General features: G+C 40.5%; 1 protein-coding gene across 2 annotated transcripts in view; it reads right to left on the bottom strand.

The window, feature by feature from the left end:
• Window positions 1-2,318: 2,318 nt before the first annotated feature.
• usp46 (ubiquitin specific peptidase 46) overlaps window positions 2,319-19,267 on the bottom strand; it is a 73,305-nt gene continuing 56,356 nt past the window's right edge. For both annotated transcript variants that reach the window (XM_067987601.1, XM_067987610.1), the window contains 2 exons: window positions 18,742-18,820; window positions 2,319-10,082 (listed from right to left, as the gene is read on the bottom strand). In XM_067987601.1, coding sequence (XP_067843702.1) covers window positions 9,981-10,082; window positions 18,742-18,820 — 181 coding nt within the window. In that variant the 3' untranslated portion in view covers window positions 2,319-9,980. The remainder of the gene's footprint in view (window positions 10,083-18,741; window positions 18,821-19,267) is intronic.

Below are 19,267 nucleotides of genomic sequence, written 5' to 3'. Positions count from 1 at the left end.
GTTCACTAACTTTTCCAAAGTGATTCAGGGATTATAATATATTTAAGTGTAACCACTAAAACACATCTCAGATATGAGCATATTGTGTAATTTCACTAAAGCAGATTACAGTGTCAAACTCACATTAGACATCATATGAATGCCTTGCACTGCTGTCATAAGCACTTAGGGCCATATGAAAAAAAATCCTTTCCAGTATATATCCACTGAGGTCTAATTTTGGCACCTTTTAAATCTCCAACCTTGCAATTAATTTTACAGTAGCTAAAAGAATCTCAATCAAGTAGATTGTTGTGTACATTTAACCCTCTCAATACTGGAAAGGCTTTGCAGCTTTAACATACCCATTTTCATTTATGCCAGCTGCTGGTTTCTGTACATTTCTGCTACTTACAATACCAATATAAAAAATGTACAGAACCATACTGTACTGAAACTACATTGCAAACTGGTTACTGTCGAACAAAAATGTTCACAGCAATATTTCACCTGGCCAAAAGAAATTCTGTGCTAGTATCTTCAATTCAAAGGTTGTGGCAATGTAGAAAAATGCATTCAATGAAGCAGAGACAAATAGTACTGTGAGGTTTGCAGCATTTATTTGTATTAAGATTTGCAAACTAGGAACAAAAAGGGTACCTAAAATGTGCATTGAATGCCACTACAGGGATGTGGTAATAAAAATCATTTGTGTTACATTTTTTAAGCTAATAGGCATCGTCATATGACAAGCCAATAAAAAAAGATCAAATTTACAATGACATTTAGTTTGTTATTGCAACGATGTCAGCAGTACGATAGATGGATTAAAGTGTGTATATAGTAAGGTACCTCGCCAGTAAATGGCCAACTTGATGACAATCTTTTAAAAAAAAAGTCAGTGTCCTTCTTCAGCACTCAAAAGGAGTACACAGTTTTAAAACTGCAATGTATGTTGACTGGAAGGCAATTATACAACAAGCCATGGCACGATATATAGAAACCAGATTATTGCTAGTAGGGGCGCAGATACAAAACATTGAAACAGTTACTGTATTGACAGCACTGAATTTGAACACTTTGTTCCAAGTGCGCCTTGCCTCATTTCATTCATAAATTGCACTAGCCCATTTTTACAATGACAACTGTTCTGAGTAACATCATAATGCTCCAATTGTAACAGCGAAAAAGATACAGTAATAGCAAAACTGCCCACAATTTAAAAGGAAAAAAGGACCTCAAAAGCAAACACACATTGCTGAGACCAAACATTAACCGTATTGTGGCACAAACATCTGAACACAATAATGTTCTTAAACCCCAAATTCCCCAAAAGTGAAATGCTAGCAGGAAAGTGTTATAAATAAGGAAGACAGAAGGATGAATTAGTTGCATAACTGCCATATTTCTCATAATTAAAAATAAACAATTTAATGGACAAAGGGAGGGCAGTGGATGTATAAACAGCTGAAAACCACACTGTATACCAGTGCCATTGTATCAGAAGGACTAATATACTGAGTGATGAATGCAAAATTTTAATGTGATTAATCACTAGACCTCACTGAATCAATCAGTAGCCGGAATGTACAGTAAAACAAATTGTTTTTAAAAACAGCATATTTTGATCATTATAACTAAAATAAATTTAAACAAGAACACAAGTTTCCCCAGTGCAGGTAGGGCAGAAGATGTAGGTACAAATTTCAACCATATCAAAACTGCTTTTGAAGGTAGTGACCTAGGCTTTTTGCCTCCTTCCCCACCCATTTTTTGGTAGATCTGTGGACAGGTACATGTTAGCCACATGTAAATGAGGGAAACATAGCCTTTGCCTTGGGCAATGTTCCTAGATGTCACTGTGGATGTGTGTGCGTGCTTTATGTTGGGAACAGCAATATATTGCAAGAGACCAATGTCAAAATTAACTAGTGCTCAAAGTCCACAGCATCCCCCCAACTCCCTGCATGTAAACTTACAAAGCACCAGCCGGTTATAAAACAAAGGTTTCAAAAGGGCAATTTAGCTGCTCAATAGGCCCACTCAGAAATAATTTGAAGATTCATCCAAGACTGCAGTAAACATACTCTGCAAATTCTTCAAACGTGTGATACAGTACCTTAGTTTCGAGTTACTTGACTTAGCTTCCTAGCTTATTTTGCAGTGTAAAGACTACACAAACACACTCACCAGAAACATTTTAGACACAGATGAAGTGAACAGTTTTGTGCTGTGATTATTTTGCTATTCATAATGATGAAAGGCAATCACGTGTTGATTGATACATTATTGCCGTATGCTGCCAAAATTCCATCTCTCCCACCCACCCCCCCCATTGTTTATTCACATAATGTCACCTGACATTTTCAGCTGAGCCTGAGCAAGACTTTTGGCAAGAGTCATCATAATCATCAATTTATAATATTGGTTTTTAAAAAAATGTAGGAAGTGCAAATGATTTGCTGGCAGGGAAATTCATAACATTGTTTAGGATTCAGCATATCCTTAGTACTCAGTGTACTTCACTAGACAATAGCTAAATATTTATACAGCTCACACTGCTCAATGTTAGGTTATTTACCACAGGTATGATGGTCATTCTTTGAAGTTGTTCAATTGACAAATACAAACAAATACTCAGTCGTCCAATTGGGTAAAATGCACCAACAGATACTGTTCCTTTAAGAGTTTTGCTTAAACGTTCCTCCCCAACCTACTGTGAGGCCTCATCCTGGTCCAACCTTTAATTCCAACTAGAGACAGCAACAGATTGTGAACAATAACAATGTAAAGATGCACTCAAAAACATCAGGGAAGCTTTGTATGTGGAGAAAGAACTTCAAAGAGGATGGCCATATCTATAGTACATGGCTTAACATTCGTTCATCCTCCACATACAAATGATTTACAGCAAACTGGGAGAAAAAACAGGAGGCATGAACTCCTAAATGTAAATACCAGCTCAGACTCACACTGGCGCACTTGTCAGTTGGAACTGCCTAATCAACATAAATGATTAGTAAAAGCATGCAAGTCACTCCAATCGGTTGCCTTACTGATAGTGTGAAGAGAAGAACCATCATATTTCAGTTAACAATGTGACCACTGTACAAGTATAACAGATTCAAATTTTCTTCGATAGTTTTGCCACCAGCGAGGGGATGGTAAATGGAGATATAATCTACAACCCAATTTGCTGATCTCCACTTTACCATGTGTCTACCTCAAGTTTTGTTTCCTATAGGAAACAATTGCCTGACTGACAAATGTCTTTTTTTTTAAAACTGATATAGAATGCAATCACAATGTGCACATCAAAATTATACCTTCTTTCAATGGAAGGGGTAGGTTGTCACTGGTAAAATTTCAGCAATTATTTCCTGAGGTAAGTGAAACTTGCAAGAGACTAACATTATGAGCCCTGAATTTCCACATGAGTTCTCCTGATCTGCTGTAACCTTGGAAGAACCCCCATAGAAATGGTGTCAATGGCTGAAATTGGCTATTTCTCTAGGGCTTCCTCTGATCTCCTGAAGTTACGGCAGGAGATTGGGAGAACCCCATGGAAAATCAGGGTCATGGTGTCATGACTGGCTTTTCTTGAATCTCAAGGTAAGGTAGATCAACCAAGACAAAGTTCACTAATGATGTGCTGAAGAACAGAGAAGGAAGCAGTCTCAAGAAATCTAAGAATACGCATAACTGAAAAGGTGTACGTGGATCAGTTAAGCTTACTCAATACATGATTAAAATCAAAGAACAGTATTAGCTGTTGCACAAATGATTTAAATTACTTGGTGATTTTTACTAATGTGACAATTATTCTGTGTTCAATAATGAAACTGATTAAAAAATACTTGAAAAATTCTTGCCTTTATATAGCACATCATGGAGGGCAGTAACTTGCGTAAGCAAAAACAGAGGCTTTTCTGTAACTACAATATTCCACAATAGCAACGAGATGAAGGGTCACTTGTTTTTGCGGTACAGGTTGAGAGGGGAAAATGTTGGCTAGGATAGTGGGCGAGCTCCGTGCTTTTCAAGTGCCATGGGATCATTACCTAAATAAGCAGACATGATTGTGTCCCAAATCTCTGTCCTTTTGGATGAGATGTTAACAGTGACCACATCAATTCTCAAAAGAGTTGTCAAGGCAGACCAACTAACAGGATAACTGAAAAGTCATAGTTCAAAGGGTTGTCATAGTGATCTTGACACCTGTGCCTGAACCTTTTCCATTATGGGCTTTAAAATTGGAAGTTTTGAGATAATATAAAAGTCCCTGCCAGAGGAAAGCATGCCCAGTTGGGTTAGTTTGGTCCTCTCAAAAGCTGCAGCGTCAAATACACCATGTCACATCTAGTCCTGCATCAGAGATAGTAGGTTCCATCTGTACAGAAACTGGAATGGTTAAATGGTGCTCAGAATAGGCCTGAGAACCAAGATTTTCTGAATTGGTTGTGGGGGGGGGGGGGGTCGCATGAGGTGGTGAAAAGATACTAAGAATGCTGTGGTTCTTGACAACACTTATGGATATAAAAAGCAAGCAACTTACTGCACCAGGAGACCAGCTGAACATTGAAAGATGATGCTTTGCTGTTATGGCTTCTGCAACAGAAAGCCAATAGCCACTTGTTCTGAAAGATGAGAGAGATCAGTTTCTGGGTAATCCCACTTACTCAATATCCATCAGAATGGGGGGGGAGGGGGACTTATAAAAAGCAACAAAAGGATACAAAGAAAGCAATATGAAAACTTGCATTGGATATCAAAGCTAACAATAAACATTTTTAGAATTAAGAGAGAGTAGTAAAGGGAAATGTGGAACCATTAAAGATAGATGCAGGAGAGACTATAATGGACAATAAGGAAATGGTTGATTTGTTAAAATGAGTACTTTGTATCCATTTTCACAGTGGAGGAAGAGGACAAAATACCAGCAGTATAAGGGAACCTAAAAATAAGACAAGAGGAAGAACTCAGTAGATTTAAAACAAGTTTAAAAAATGGTAATGGAGAAAATTATAGGACTCAAGATAAACAAATCTCCTGGTCCTGATGGTTTCAACCCCAGGATATTAACAAAAAAATAGGTGCGGATAATGCAGATGTGTTAGTTATAATTTTCCAACGATCTCTAGATTCAGGAATTGTGCCTTTGGATTGAAAAATTGCAAATGTCACTCCATTATTTAAGAAAGGAGGGAGAGAGAAACCAGGTAACTACAGACCTGTAGGTTTAACATCAGCTGTGGGGAAGTTACTGTAATCTACCATCAGAAACAGAGACAGATACAGCTTAGATTCACCAGAATGATACCAGGGCTTAAAGGGTTAAATTATGAGGACAGGTTGCATAAATTTCTTTTGTATTCCCTTGAGTTTAGAAGGTTGAGGGGTTATCTAATCGAGGTTTTAAAATGATAAAGGGATTTGATTAGGTAGAGACAAAGTGGGGGAACCTAGAACAAGGGGGCATTACTCTTAAAATTAGAGCTAGGCCATTTAGAAGTGAAACCAGGAAGCACTTTTTCCAAGCAACGGGTAGTGGAAATCTGGAACTCTCTCCCTCAAAAGGCTGCGAATGCTGGATCAATTGAAATTTTCAAAACAGATAGTTAGATTTTTGATAGGTAAGGTTATCAAGGGAGATGGAGCAAAGGCGGAAAGCTAGATTTGCCATGCTCAATGTCACGATGACAGTCTTACTCACTACAATGGCATTTTTCCAGGCTTACATTGATTTGTTGCTAGCTCTTTTATTCTTTAACTTGTACACAGTTTGATCCTGTTTGTATCCTATACAGTCTGTAGTTGGTCCAAATTCCATTCTATGTCTCTATTCCATGAGGACAACACTTATCTTGGGGGACTGGGGGGAGGGGGAGGTGCCTATGAAGGAGAGATTATAGCATTGTGTCTAACCATAGTCCATTCAATACATGTGCCTGAAGACAATTTTTAGGCACTTACCAACTTCTGGTCAACTGACATTCTGGAATATCAGAGCATCTGTGATCACTTTGAAAAGTTAGTTGCAAGTGTACAATAAATTATGGTATCACAAAATGAATGCTGAGAATTTGCATATTGTGTTAATCAAGAATGCTGCACTGGCTATGGTAGATAGCTCCGTCTTTCCAATAAAAACAAAACCTGCTGAACAGATGCACATGCAGAGTCTTTAGCAGTAACTACCATGAGCTAATGATCTAAGCAAGGGTTAATGTAGAAGTACTCTAGACAAAGAAAGGCCACCATTACACACAGGTAGTTGATTCCTCGACATTGGATCTCAAGTAATTTCTGTGGTACAGAAGTTTTTAAAAGATCCAAGTGTAGAAACCACATCTATGTTGGTGTCTCTTCTCTTCCCCCTCCAAGCTCAGGAAAACTTGCTTCTCAGACTTTCTCAAATCCCATTGTGAATGTAAAAGTCCTGGAAGGTCACAGCCACCAAGCAGCTCCCAAAAGACTTATGAAAAACAATGCTACCTTGAACATTTCCTTCAGAATGAAGTAGTTCACTATTCATAAATCCAGAGAGAATTGGAATCGTCTTAGAACCAGAACTGGAGTTTCCTGGTCTTGAAATACACTTCTGCACTCAAAGTTTCCTGGAATTAACAATAAGAATCCCAAGAAAGTGACTTCCTTGAATCTTTTGGAGCAGAGGAGCAAGAAGGGAAAGAGAGGGGCATCTGTGAAGTGAAAGGCACAGATGTCTGACAATCTCCATCACCCAACCATCTGATGAGACAATGTTTGTCTGAGGACCACCAGATGCAGTCTGATATTGGTAGGGTCTAATATTTAGTCTAAATATGGTAAGCCAAAGGGAAATTAATGACAGTTGAATAGAGAGAGACTATTGTGAATTTAGAGAGACAATACAGTTCATCAGGCCCAGATGGGACCAAGATAAACTGATCTAAAATGTCAGATTATCTTTGTGGAAATCCAAATAGATGATAGGAGGGACAGGTAAACTTGAAAGTGTTCACTATATTCATGGGAGTCTCTGCTAAAGTAAGAATTCTCCATGACCTAGGCCCAGTTGAGAAGGTGTAGGAATTCAGTCAAAAGAAATTGTGTCTAGGACACAGTGAGTATAAATGCTCTTTTGTCATTTTGCTTCCTAATGGTATGTCCCATCTGATCCAAGTGTAAGAAACTATGGCTAGATCCCACCATCTTTGGCTAATTCATACAACAAACAGTCCAGGAGTCTTGGCCAGTGTTAACAAGGAACTTGTAATAGCTACTGATACCAGTGCTGGAAGAGACATTGCCGTGCTAATTTGTAAAAATCCTGCAATGCATTCAGAAAAACCTTTTGCAGCTAAGGAGACATCTTCAAGAAATCTTTTAGGTAGGGACTAAAGGCAACAATCTTCAGTTGATCACATCTCCCTGTGTTTACAAGACTTGCATTAGCAAGCTGATTTATTGATTGAGGTCCCTCTGCATGGAGGATCAAGAGAGGTCAATTTGTCTCCATGGATTTTTTTCCAGCAAATTAAGATGGTCAAACAGACCTTTTTGTTGAGCTTGAAACAGGCCTTATAGAAATAGTGCAGCATTGCTGGGCAATATAAGCAAGTGCCATGGATGTTGGTCATAAGTAGGAATCTAATATACAAAACAGACCTTAAAAGTAGGAACTCACATCAAATGGAACCAAGGACAATTCAATCACAGAAAAATCTACCAGAGGCTGGACCTCAGCCAATTAACAAAATTCACTTCAAACTTCACTGAAACCAAAATTTGGCAGAACTTTTGTAAAAGACAATAACTACACAATTTAAAATGTACAACCAAGGTGAATAAGCACAAAATGTTGTTCACATGCAAAGGCAGAAGTCAGGACTGTTGACAACAACAATGGAAAAAAAAAGGTTATGGCTCACAATGAAGTCAAAAGGATGGGGTAGAACATATGACTAAGAGGCTGTACAGAGGTTGTTAAGGAACATTGTCCCTAGGTGCTTTTCTTCTGTTGAACAGCACTCTACTTCTTTGTAAGTAAAAGATGAACAAGGAAGAATCTGATGTGGAGTCTCTTCCTCTCCAGTAAGTTTCCTTGAATTTTGATACTATAAAATGTTAGTCCTTACTTTGGAAGTTCATCATTAAGTGTAAGCAAGCACATTTACATCAACAACATAAGCAACCAATAACCAAGGCGATGATTTTTTTTTCCGGAGGAGGAGACAGGAGGAAGATATGACACACAGTTTACGGTTTTAAATTTAAGTAGATTTCTTGTGAGCAGGACACAACATTTTTATAGCAGATCAATCTGATATGGACTTTGGATTACAACTAGGAACCTCAATTTAGAAACAAAGAAATTAAGAAAACAGTAAGTATTTTGTAACGGTTTAAAAAAAATTCCAAAGTGAGACAAGTCTCAAATTTGCAAATAGAAAAAGTGTTAATCAGGTTAGATTTTAAATTAAGAAGCCCTTTCATTTGATCAGCATAGTATAAACCAAATCCATCAATCTGATCTGAACCATAATTTAAATAGTTGTGTACAAGAGATTAATATATACTTTAAAATTGACCTCATGAATCAAGCACACATCAATGTCTCCAACTGAAAGTGTACAGAATTTGGCTTCATTTTTGTTATTAAACATTTTTGTAGCAATGTTTTTTTGTTCCTTTTAAAAGTTATTTATGCCATCCACCACATCTACTCACTTTGCCAAAGTTAAGATACTGTCATTCCCAATCTCTGGCTGTGATGCCATACTATTCCATCTTCTAATACATTTATTGTATTCCCATTTATGATATACATGATTAAAAAGAGACACTAGATAACATCCCAAAAAACCATATAATACACTTGATTGCTAACAACAATCAAGATGGTCCTTCAGTACTATCCAGCTATAATGGGAAGCCATCTAAAGAATATCAGCCTTAACCATTAGACTCCAGCCAAATAAGATACTGCACCATTTAAAAGTGACTGTTGATAAGGTTCAAATTTAGCTTGAAAATGATTTCATTGCATATCAGGATAAAATAATAAAAGTCCACTATTTATTCCCACTCTCTTTCGATCTTTCAGCAGACAGGACCTTATTACACAAAGACAAAAAATATAACCATTTAGCTACTTGAAAAAAACCAAATAATCAAACTAATCAAGTTCCATTTTCTGTGACATACTCCTACCATGAAAGGCCTTTAACATGAAGAAAGGAATCTCATTGTGAAGCAGTGTGCAACAAGATTAGGAACATAGGAACAGGAGTAGGCCATTTAGCCCCTCAAGCCCGATCTGCCATTCATTGAGATCATGGCTGATCTGTGACCTAACTCCATATATCCGCCTTAGCCCCATATCCATTAATACCTTTGGTTAACAAAAATCTATCAATCTCAGATTTAAAATTAACAGTTGAGCTAGCATTTACATTTTCATTGGGAGAAAAAAAAAATCATCCACCAGAATACAATCAAGTCCATTCTACAATCCAGTGAATTAGCAGTCATCTTAGATCAGGCAAGCTTCCACTTCAACATGGTGTAGAGGCAATTTGTCTTCTATCCTCCCCAACCTCCTCTAAAACCAAGGTCTAATATTAGTGAAGTAAACAAGTATTTGGGTTCAGCAAAGGAAAGTATACCTCAGTGAACAAAATGGTAAACACTACCATATCTATTGGTTTACTGTCATGTATTAGGAAAAGACTTATTCAGTCTTGCATGCGTACTTGCATTACTTTTGTTAGTATTTTGACTGGATACTCCCCTGCCAAAACTACTCCGACTTACAGAACTCTTTTTCATAAGATCACACATTTGCCAGTAGCCTACAAATGCCCGGAGTATGGTCATAAATCCAGTTCTGATGCCCTATAAAAGGGCCCTGAAAGGACAACAGATGTCCTAATCAATCATCGGTTGGCAATGGCCTGAGCTCTTTTGGACTAGTTAACTATTCATCTACCTGATTATTCAGGCCAGTACTTTACAATTTACTCTCTTGATTGATAAAATAAAATATATCCAGACTCTGAGTTTTTTGAAATGTCTGAAGTCAGACCGTAGAATTCTTCAATAGCTTGAGCATCAATTTTCTGTAAAAGAAACAGAATCTTTTAGTAATTTTAGAATAATTATAAATATAACCAGATATAAATTCAAATTAGTAATACAATGCATTAACTGTGAGAATTTCTGCAAGTGGACATTTACAGTTACTTCCTCCAAATATCAGTATTGGCCCATCACTGCTTAAAGAGCAGATCTCAGCCTTGCGTACTTTAAAAATTTAGATGAGTTTTGATCATGTCAGACAAATATTTTGCATGCCAACCAAGCACATAGCTGCACTCAGATTGGGCATCTGTAAATCTACAATTAGATAAAACATAATTCATTATACCCTGGAACTTGTTCAAAACATACTAACTCCCCAAACTTTGCAGTCTCTATCCTATAACCATTTGATCTTCAGTCTAATTTCAGCATAAGAAAATATTCCCACAATTCTCATTTTTAAAATTGTTTTTTTATTCGTTCACGGGATGTGGGCGTCGCTGGCGAGGCCAGCATTTATTGCCCATCCCTAATTGCCCTCGAGAAGGTGGTGGTGAGCCGCCTTCTTGAACCGCTGCAGTCCGTGTGGTGACGGTTCTCCCACAGTGCTGTTAGGAAGGGAGTTCCAGGATTTTGACCCAGCGACGATGAAGGAACGGCGATATATTTCCAAGTCGGGATGGTGTGTGACTTGGAGGGGAACGTGCAGGTGGTGTTGTTCCCATGTGCCTGCTGCTCTTGTCCTTCTAGGTGGTAGAGGTCGCGGGTTTGGGAGGTGCTGTCGAAGAAGCCTTGGCGAGTTGCTGCAGTGCATCCTGTGGATGGTACACACTGCAGCCACAGTGCGCCGGTGGTGAAGGGAGTGAACGTTTAGGGTGATGGATGGGGTGCCAATCAAGCGGGCTGCTTTATCTTGGATGGTGTCGAGCTTCTTGAGTGTTGTTGGAGCTGCACTCATCCAGGCAAGTGGAGAGTATTCCATCACACTCCTGACTTGTGCCTTGTAGATGGTGGAAAGGCTTTGGGGAGTCAGGAGGTGAGTCACTCGCCGCAGAACACCCAGCCTCTGACCTGCTCTCGTAGCCACAGTATTTATATGGCTGGTCCAGTTCAGTTTCTGGTCAATGGTGACCCCCAGGATGTTGATGGTGGGGGATTCGGCGATGGTAATGCCGTTGAATGTCAAGGGGAGGTGGTTAGACTTTCTCGTGTTGGAGATGGTCATTGCCTGGCACTTATCTGGCGCGAATGTTACTTGCCACTTATGAGCCCAAGCCTGGATGTTGTCCAGGTCTTGCTGCATGCGGGCTCGGACTGCTTCATTATCTGAGGGGTTGCGAATGGAACTGAACACTGTGCAGTCATCAGCGAACATCCCCATTTCTGACCTTATGATGGAGGGAAGGTCATTGATGAAGCAGCTGAAGATGGTTGGGCCTAGGACACTGCCCTGAGGAACTCCTGCAGCAATGCCCTGGGACTGAGATGATTGGCCTCCAACAACCACTACCATCTTCCTTTGTGCTAGGTATGACTCCAGCCACGGGAGAGTTTTCCCCGATTTCCATGGACTTCAATTTTACTAGGGCTCCTTGGTGCCACACTCGGTCAAATGCTGCCTTGATGTCAAGGGCAGTCCCTCTCACCTCACCTCTGGAATTCAGCTCTTTTGTCCATGTTTGGACCAAGGCTGTAATGAGGTCTGGAGCCGAGTGGTCCTGGCGGAACCCAAACTGAGCATCGGTGAGCAGGTTATTGGTGAGTAAGTGCCGCTTGATAGCACTGTCGACGACACCTTCCATCACTTTGCTGATGATTGAGAGTAGACTGATGGGGCGGTAATTGGCCGGATTGGATTTGTCCTGCTTTTTGTGGACAGGACATACCTGGGCAATTTTCCACATTGTCGGGTAGATGCCAGTGTTGTAGCTGTACTGGAACAGCTTGGCTAGAGGCGCAGCTAGTTCTGGAGCACAAGTCTTCAGCACTACAGCTGGGATGTTGTCGGGGCCCATAGCCTTTGCTGTATCCAGTGCACTCAGCCGTTTCTTGATATCACGTGGAGTGAATCGAATTGGCTGAAGACTGGCTTCCGTGATGGTGGGGATATCGGGAGGAGGCTGAGATGGATCATCCACTCGGCACTTCTGGCTGAAGATGGTTGCAAATGCTTCAGCCTTGTCTTTTGCACTCACGTGCTGGACTCCGCCATCATTGAGAATGGGGATGTTTGCAGAGCCTCCTCCTCCCGTTAGTTGTTTAATTGTCCACCACCATTCACGACTGGATGTGGCAGGACTGCAGAGCTTTGATCTGATCCGTTGGTTGTGGAATCGCTTTGCTCTGTCTATAGCATGTTGCTTCCGCTGTTTAGCATGCATGTAGTCCTGAGTTGTAGCTTCACCAGGTTGGTACCTCATTTTTAGGTACGCCTGGTGCTGCTCCTGGCATGCTCTTCTACACTCCTCATTGAACCAGGGTTGATCCCCTGGCTTGTTGGTAATGGTAGAGTGAGGAATATGCCGGGCCATGAGGTTACATGCAAATAGTCCTACATGCAAATAGTCCTACCATAACAAGCTCTCCCAGCCCTATATCACCTAACCCTTATTGTTTTAAATCAATTTCCTACACATTCCCTGTTCAGTCTAGTAAAGCTCAATGAATGAGTGAGGGAAGCTGCAGGGGCAGAACCCTGTTCCAATGAATCTCCACCCATTTTTGCCCACAAGTCAAAAATTCTGATGGGAGGGGGTAGATGCTTGCTACCCCCAACCCCTTCTGTCCTAATGTCATTGAAAGTGGCAGGACTGGCAAGATTATGTCCCCTCTTGCCACTATCACCTTTCCTGCAGTCAGGGGAACGTACGCCTGCATGATGTAAATATGGAAGTCGGGGCTAATGCCAGTTTATTAACAGCAGTCAATTGCCATTAGGAAAGCAACTCAAGAAATTGCCAGCATATTTTATTTTGCTTTAAATCTTCAGCCAAAATGGCCCAATTTCCTCGCCTCCTGAAGGAACAGGAAGGTGCTGTTTCAATACTTCTGGCACAACCCCACCTGTCTACCCCCCACTTCAATACAGGGCAGATGCTGAGGGATTACCATAAATTTTGTGGGTGCTTGCACTCTTTATGGGTTTGGGGCTGGATCAACACTAGGCCAGATTGATAGCCAGAAGTCCCACCTCACTGCGCTTCAAGTGGCAGAATAGACCTATGGATATTAATTCAGAGTTTAAGAAACAAAATTGGGGATCTAGAATAACCGATAAAAATAGAAAATCATGACATTAAATCAATAATTGCAGTTGGGTCAGGATTGGCAATCAAATATTCTTGGATATAAAACGTCTGGGAAACATAGGGAAAGAAAAAAGGGAGGCGGTATTGATATTAATTAGAGACAATGTCACAGCACTAGCGCATAGGATTTAATAGAGAAGTGATCCAAACAGAATCCCATTGGATTCAACTAAATAATAGCAAGGGATCAGTCAGGCTACTGGAAGTATATTATAGATTGCCAAATAGTGGAAAGGAAATTAAGAATGAAATTTGAGGACAAATTAGAAGGGCATATATAAACAACTGAGTTATAATTGTAGAAGATTTTGATTATCCAAAAATAGACAAATAGGGACAATATGTGATGAAAAAGTACAGTTTTTTGAAATGTATTCAGGACCTTCTTCTTATTCAATAAGTTGCTACTCCAACAAGGAAAAAAGTACTACTTGACGAGGTTCTGAGTAATGAGGCGGAGCACATAGGCTGCAGTTAGAGTATAGTGTGCAGTTTTGGGCACCCCGTTATATAAAGGATATTAAAGCAATGGAAAAGATGCAGCATAGAATTACTAGGATGTTACCAGGGATTAGGGGGTTACATTTATGAACAAAAACTTGACAGGTTAAGGCATTTTTCACTGGAGCTGGAAAGGTTGAGGGCTAACCCGGTAGAGTCTAAGCTGGGGTTGTTCTCCTTGGAACAGAGACAGTTGCGAGGAGATTTGATAGAAGTATTCAAAATCATGAAAGGTCTAGACATAGTAGATAGAGAAACTGTTCCCATTGGCAGAAGGGTCAAGGACCAGAGGGCATAGATTTAAGGTGATTGGCAAAAGAACCGAAGGTGACATGCGGAAACGCTTTTTTACACAGCGAGTGGTTAGGATCTGAAATGCACTGCCTGAGGGGGTGGTGGAGGCAGATTCAAAGGGACCTGGGAAAGTATTTGAACATACACGAATTGCAGGGCTACAGGGAGAGGGCGGGGGAGTGGGACTAGCTGGATTGCTCTTGCATGGAGCCGGCGCAGACTCGATGGGCCGCATGGCCTCCTTCCGTGCTGTAATGATCGATTTTATATATATATATATATATATATATATATATATATAGTGACAGATTGTTTTTTCCGTTGGTCGGCAAGATGGTGACGGAACAGCACAAATTTACAATAAATTAGAAAAAAATTCTTTACAGAGGGTGGTTAGAATGTGAAATTCTCTGCCACAAAACATTGTTGAAGCAATTTTCATCAATTCTTTCAAAAGTGTATGGGGACTGAGCAGGAATGGGATTAGACTAGACTTGATAGGGTGAATAGAATGTTGCAGCACAGAAGCAGGCCAATTATTCCATTTTAAGAGAGAGTCTTTACAACAGTAGACGTTATTCACTGCAGCAACCCTTAAAACTCCTTTGACTTCTACAAACAAAGCAGCATTTTTTTTCTGCCAATTTTCTACAGTTCCATCCTCAAGATATTGATAGCTTGTTGGGGTACAGTTCCATGGCACCGGTTATCCACTGGATACCTTGCCCAACTGTGTATTTTCTCATGTGCTAGTCTAGACAGTGAGTTTCAGTGGGCTCTTTGGCCACAAAGTGGGAGGGGGAGGTAACCAAAGTCAAGCTTGATTCCCTCCTCAACCAATGAAACTTCCAGCCAGGGGCTGTAGGTTATGATTAAGAGTAGGAATTCCAGCCAATTTTCCCCACCCTAATCTCAGGTACAGTACTGAGGCCACCCTGGCTGAGATTGAAGCTTGTATCTTCCTAGTCTATGTAGGGCACTGAATGACTGAACCAAACAGCTGAACCACTGGGGAAGCCTAGCATTTCTTTTTCAATACAGCAAGACGTCAAGAGAAACCTTAGACAGACCTGTGGCAGTTTTAACTCAAGTGATCGTAGTAAATATCAATTGGAGTTTTCCACGCAATTTCATTGCAGTTCACTGAATCTTTCAAGTATGACTATTCAACTACTACAATTACTCACATTGACCAACATAAAAGGTATTTGTTATATTTTTGGGGGGGGGGGGGGGTGATGGGAAGGTCATACACAGGTGTACCACCTGCAGTTTATTGCATTTTAATCCAGTATAATGCCTGCTTATCTAAACCTAGTCCAGTAGTCTACATCCCTGTTTTCAAATCTTCCTCCTACCTGTAAATCTACTTTGTTATAAATGCTTTCTAAAGGCATTTCAACTATTTCAGGTAGTTGTATTGCAAAAAGAGGAACTAGGGCCATGGATGCAACTTTAGAACTGTACACACTCCTCAGGTATGGTAGCGGTCAAGTATATATTAGTTCAAATCCCACCATGGCAAGTTCTGAAACTGAACAAGAGAAATCTGCTAATTTATGGGCTAGTACCAGAAAATAACCATGAAAGCTGCCGGATTGTTGTAAAAACCCGGGGAAGGGAACTTGCCACCCCTACCTGGTCTGCAGTTTCTGCATGCCAAACAAGGCAGTGGGTTCATCATGAAAGCAGTTCACTATGCTGAAATAAGGCCTAGCAAAGTAACAGTTTTCAACGATAACATGAACTTGTATGTTCAAATGCTTCATCAGTTTGCTCACGACCAGATTCAAATCTACAACAGAAAAGAAACATAACTATCTAACAAAATGAAAGACAACTTATGTGTACTGCAGAGTCCCACAAATGACCAGTTAATCTGTCATGCCTGAATTTACAAGATGGATCAAAGTAGGTGGAGGAGGGTAAGGCAGTGAATACTGCCCACCTTAACTTTCAGAAAACATTCGTAAGGCCCCTCACGGAATAATATTTGACTGACATGAAAACTGAGGCGCAACTGATGAAGGCAGTAAGTAGCAGAGCTATACATACAAGGTCAGTCCCAGGTTTCAACTCCAGTCCACAGAATTAGGTGATCTCAGCCATGTCCTCATGCAATATGCAACCACATGCACTCCCTACAGGGATCTCTGAATAATCTCAGAGAGGCCATTTGTACTAGAGTTAAGTGCACTATAAATGGCCTCTAAGCGAGGGGCTTAGATCATTTTTCAGAGACCCCTGTTGGAAGTGCATGCGGTTGCATATAGCACGAGGACAGGATCAGGTTTGGCCGTATGCCCCCTCTCTTTCCACTCCATCTCCCCGTGGTCAAATAGCCTACCTAGTGAATACTATGGCTTCACCAGCAAAGCTAATATATGAATACTGGCAACTTAGGTGAGGTAGTGCAGGGTGCTTGTGGAAATGTACCTCAGCAGGATAACAACACCTTCAATGCAGGAGGAGGGAAGGAGTACAAGAGATATAAAAAAGAAAAAGAAGTTGCATTTATATGGCACCTTTCACATCCTCGGGACGTCCCAAAATGCTTCGAAACCAATGAATTTGTTTTAAATTGCATTCGCTGATGTTATGTAGGCAAATGTGGTAGCCAATTTGTGTACTGCAGAGTCCCACAAATGACCAGTTAATCTGTTTTGGTGATGATGGTTGAGGGATAAATTTTGGCCAGAACACCTGGAGAACACCCCAGCTCTTCTTCAAATAGAGCCATGGGATCTTTTACATCTCACCTGAGTGATGGCACCTCCGACAATGCAGCACTCCCTCAGTACTGCACTGAAGTGTCAGCCTAGATTATGTGCTGCAGTGGGTCCTGAATCCACAAACTTCTGACTCAGGAGGTGAACCAGCTACCAGTGAGCCAAGCTGACACTTGAAAGCTCTAAAGAAGAAGATAGTTAATAGATGGGTAGCAGTGAATACTAAGAGTTCCCTCTCCCCCAGGATTAGTCCTAGGTCCCATCATATTCAAATGAATAAATCTTGGCTAAAGATTTTGTAAATAGAATGTTGAAGTGTTTGGATATTAAACTAGGTAGAAAGCAAGATGTTCTGAGGAGACAGATGCAATTGAGAGAAATTTGGACACTTAGCAACTGAGTAGAAAAATGAGAAATGTAATTTAAAATTCAAAAATATATGGTAATTAACACTGCAATCATCATGTTTGGTGGTGTGAGCACCAATGGTCCTATATACACACACACAAAGGCAATAATGCCAATTATTAACCAGTTCATGTCCAGGGACTAAACAAGATACTGAGCTCTACCTCTCCATCACCTTTCTCGACCACTCCACACTCTGTTGTCAGACTGCTTATCCGGCATCCAGTCTAGGATGAATCCCACTTTCCTCCAGTTAAACACTGGGAAGACCAAAACAATCACCTTCGGCCTCCGCCACAAACTCTGTGTTCTTGCCACCGATTCCACCCCCCTCCCCAACCACTGACTTAGGTTGAACCTGACTGTTCACAACCTTAGCGCCCTATTCGACCCGGAGGGGAGTTTCCGACCCCATATCCTTTCCATCACAAAGACTGTCTATTTCCAGCTTCATAACAGCGTCTGAATTCTGCTCACAGCAATTCTGGCTGATCCATTACTTCCAACCTTGCTGACCTACATGGGCTCCCAGTTCCCCAATGCCTCCCATTTAAAATTCTCACCCTTGCATTTAAATCCTTTCATGTCCTTGCCCTCCCTATCTCTGTAAACTCCGCCAGCCCCACAACCTTCCCCTCCCACTTGGAGCACTCTTGTTTCCTCCAACTCTGGCCTCTTGTACATTCCCCACAACCCTTCACCCTACTATTAACAGATGAACCTTCAGCCATCTAGGCTCCATGCTCTGAAATTCCCTCCCTAAACCCCTCGCCTCTCCACCCATCTCTCCTCCTTAAAACCCACCTCTTTTACCAAACTTTTGGTGACCACCCACCCCCCAACTCCTAATCTTTCATTCAATGTACACTTTTCTCTGATTATGCCTTTGTGAAACACCTTGGGACATTCTTCTACATTAAAGGCACTATATAAATGCAAGTTGTTCTTGTTACTGTAGCCCATTTACATACCGGTCAATTAATTCTGTGTCCCCAGAAAATCTATGGTTTACAAAAAGGCCAAAAACAAACAACTAATGTCTGCCATGAAAGAAAACAAAATAGCATGTACATCAGCTCAGCCTTTTTTCTATGAATCATCTTGTAGTGATTTTCGGAGCGGCATTGGCACAAGACTGGGAGATGGTTGCCTGTCCACCCGTGAATGCCTTGAGTCCTTGGGGTAGATTTCCTCCTGTACTGCTTGGGTGTGGATTATCACCTGGGCGGAGCGCAGAGAGGAAAATTGGGTGGGGAGATTGCATGCTAGTAACAGAGCCTGACAGATTTTCCTTCTGTTAATTTAAAAGGAGGGAAAAATCCATTATGAGTGTGCATTCCTCCTCACCTGATTTTCCATTCTGTTTATTGACATGCGATGCAGATGAAAATCTACCCCATTCCTGCCCCCTTAAACTTGTGATTTTATTGTAAAGCATTAATATTTATAAGACTAACCTCAACAATATCATCATCAAACAAAAGCCAGAAGCCATGGCTTTTCACAATAGTTATGTAGTGTCCACGATTAGGGCCACTGAAATGGGGGGGGAAAAAAAACAATATTAAGACATCACACAAGCATACCCAAACAAATATTAAGTGCAATTAAGATAAAATAAACATTTATACAAACACATTGTAACTAGCAATTGTTACTTCATTATCCTGAAATCACCACAGAAAGACTGCTCAGTTGCTCAGATTTAATTATGGAATTTTTCTGGTTCTAAAAGGATTTTGCTTTAAGACTTGGTCAGGACGAACTGGCTAAACTCACTTTTATAGTGGCCATAAAAGTTAATGGACTACCGAATCAATGTCAACTGATACAAGAATGAACCATCAGTGTTTAATCAACATAGCAATTTGACTTAATACGGTGAGCTTCTCTTGGAAATCAACAGAAATGGTGTATTCTGTATTTTTCAAAGTTCATCTCGTTTCTGTTCTCTGCATACTCACCTTTTCTATTTTGTAATTT

This window comes from Heptranchias perlo, chromosome 1, assembly GCF_035084215.1.
Source record: "Heptranchias perlo isolate sHepPer1 chromosome 1, sHepPer1.hap1, whole genome shotgun sequence".
In the NCBI taxonomy this organism is placed as follows: Eukaryota; Metazoa; Chordata; class Chondrichthyes; order Hexanchiformes; family Hexanchidae; genus Heptranchias; species Heptranchias perlo.
The sequence above is the reverse complement of the archived record's forward strand: the minus strand, read 5'-3'. Positions and strand labels throughout refer to the sequence as shown.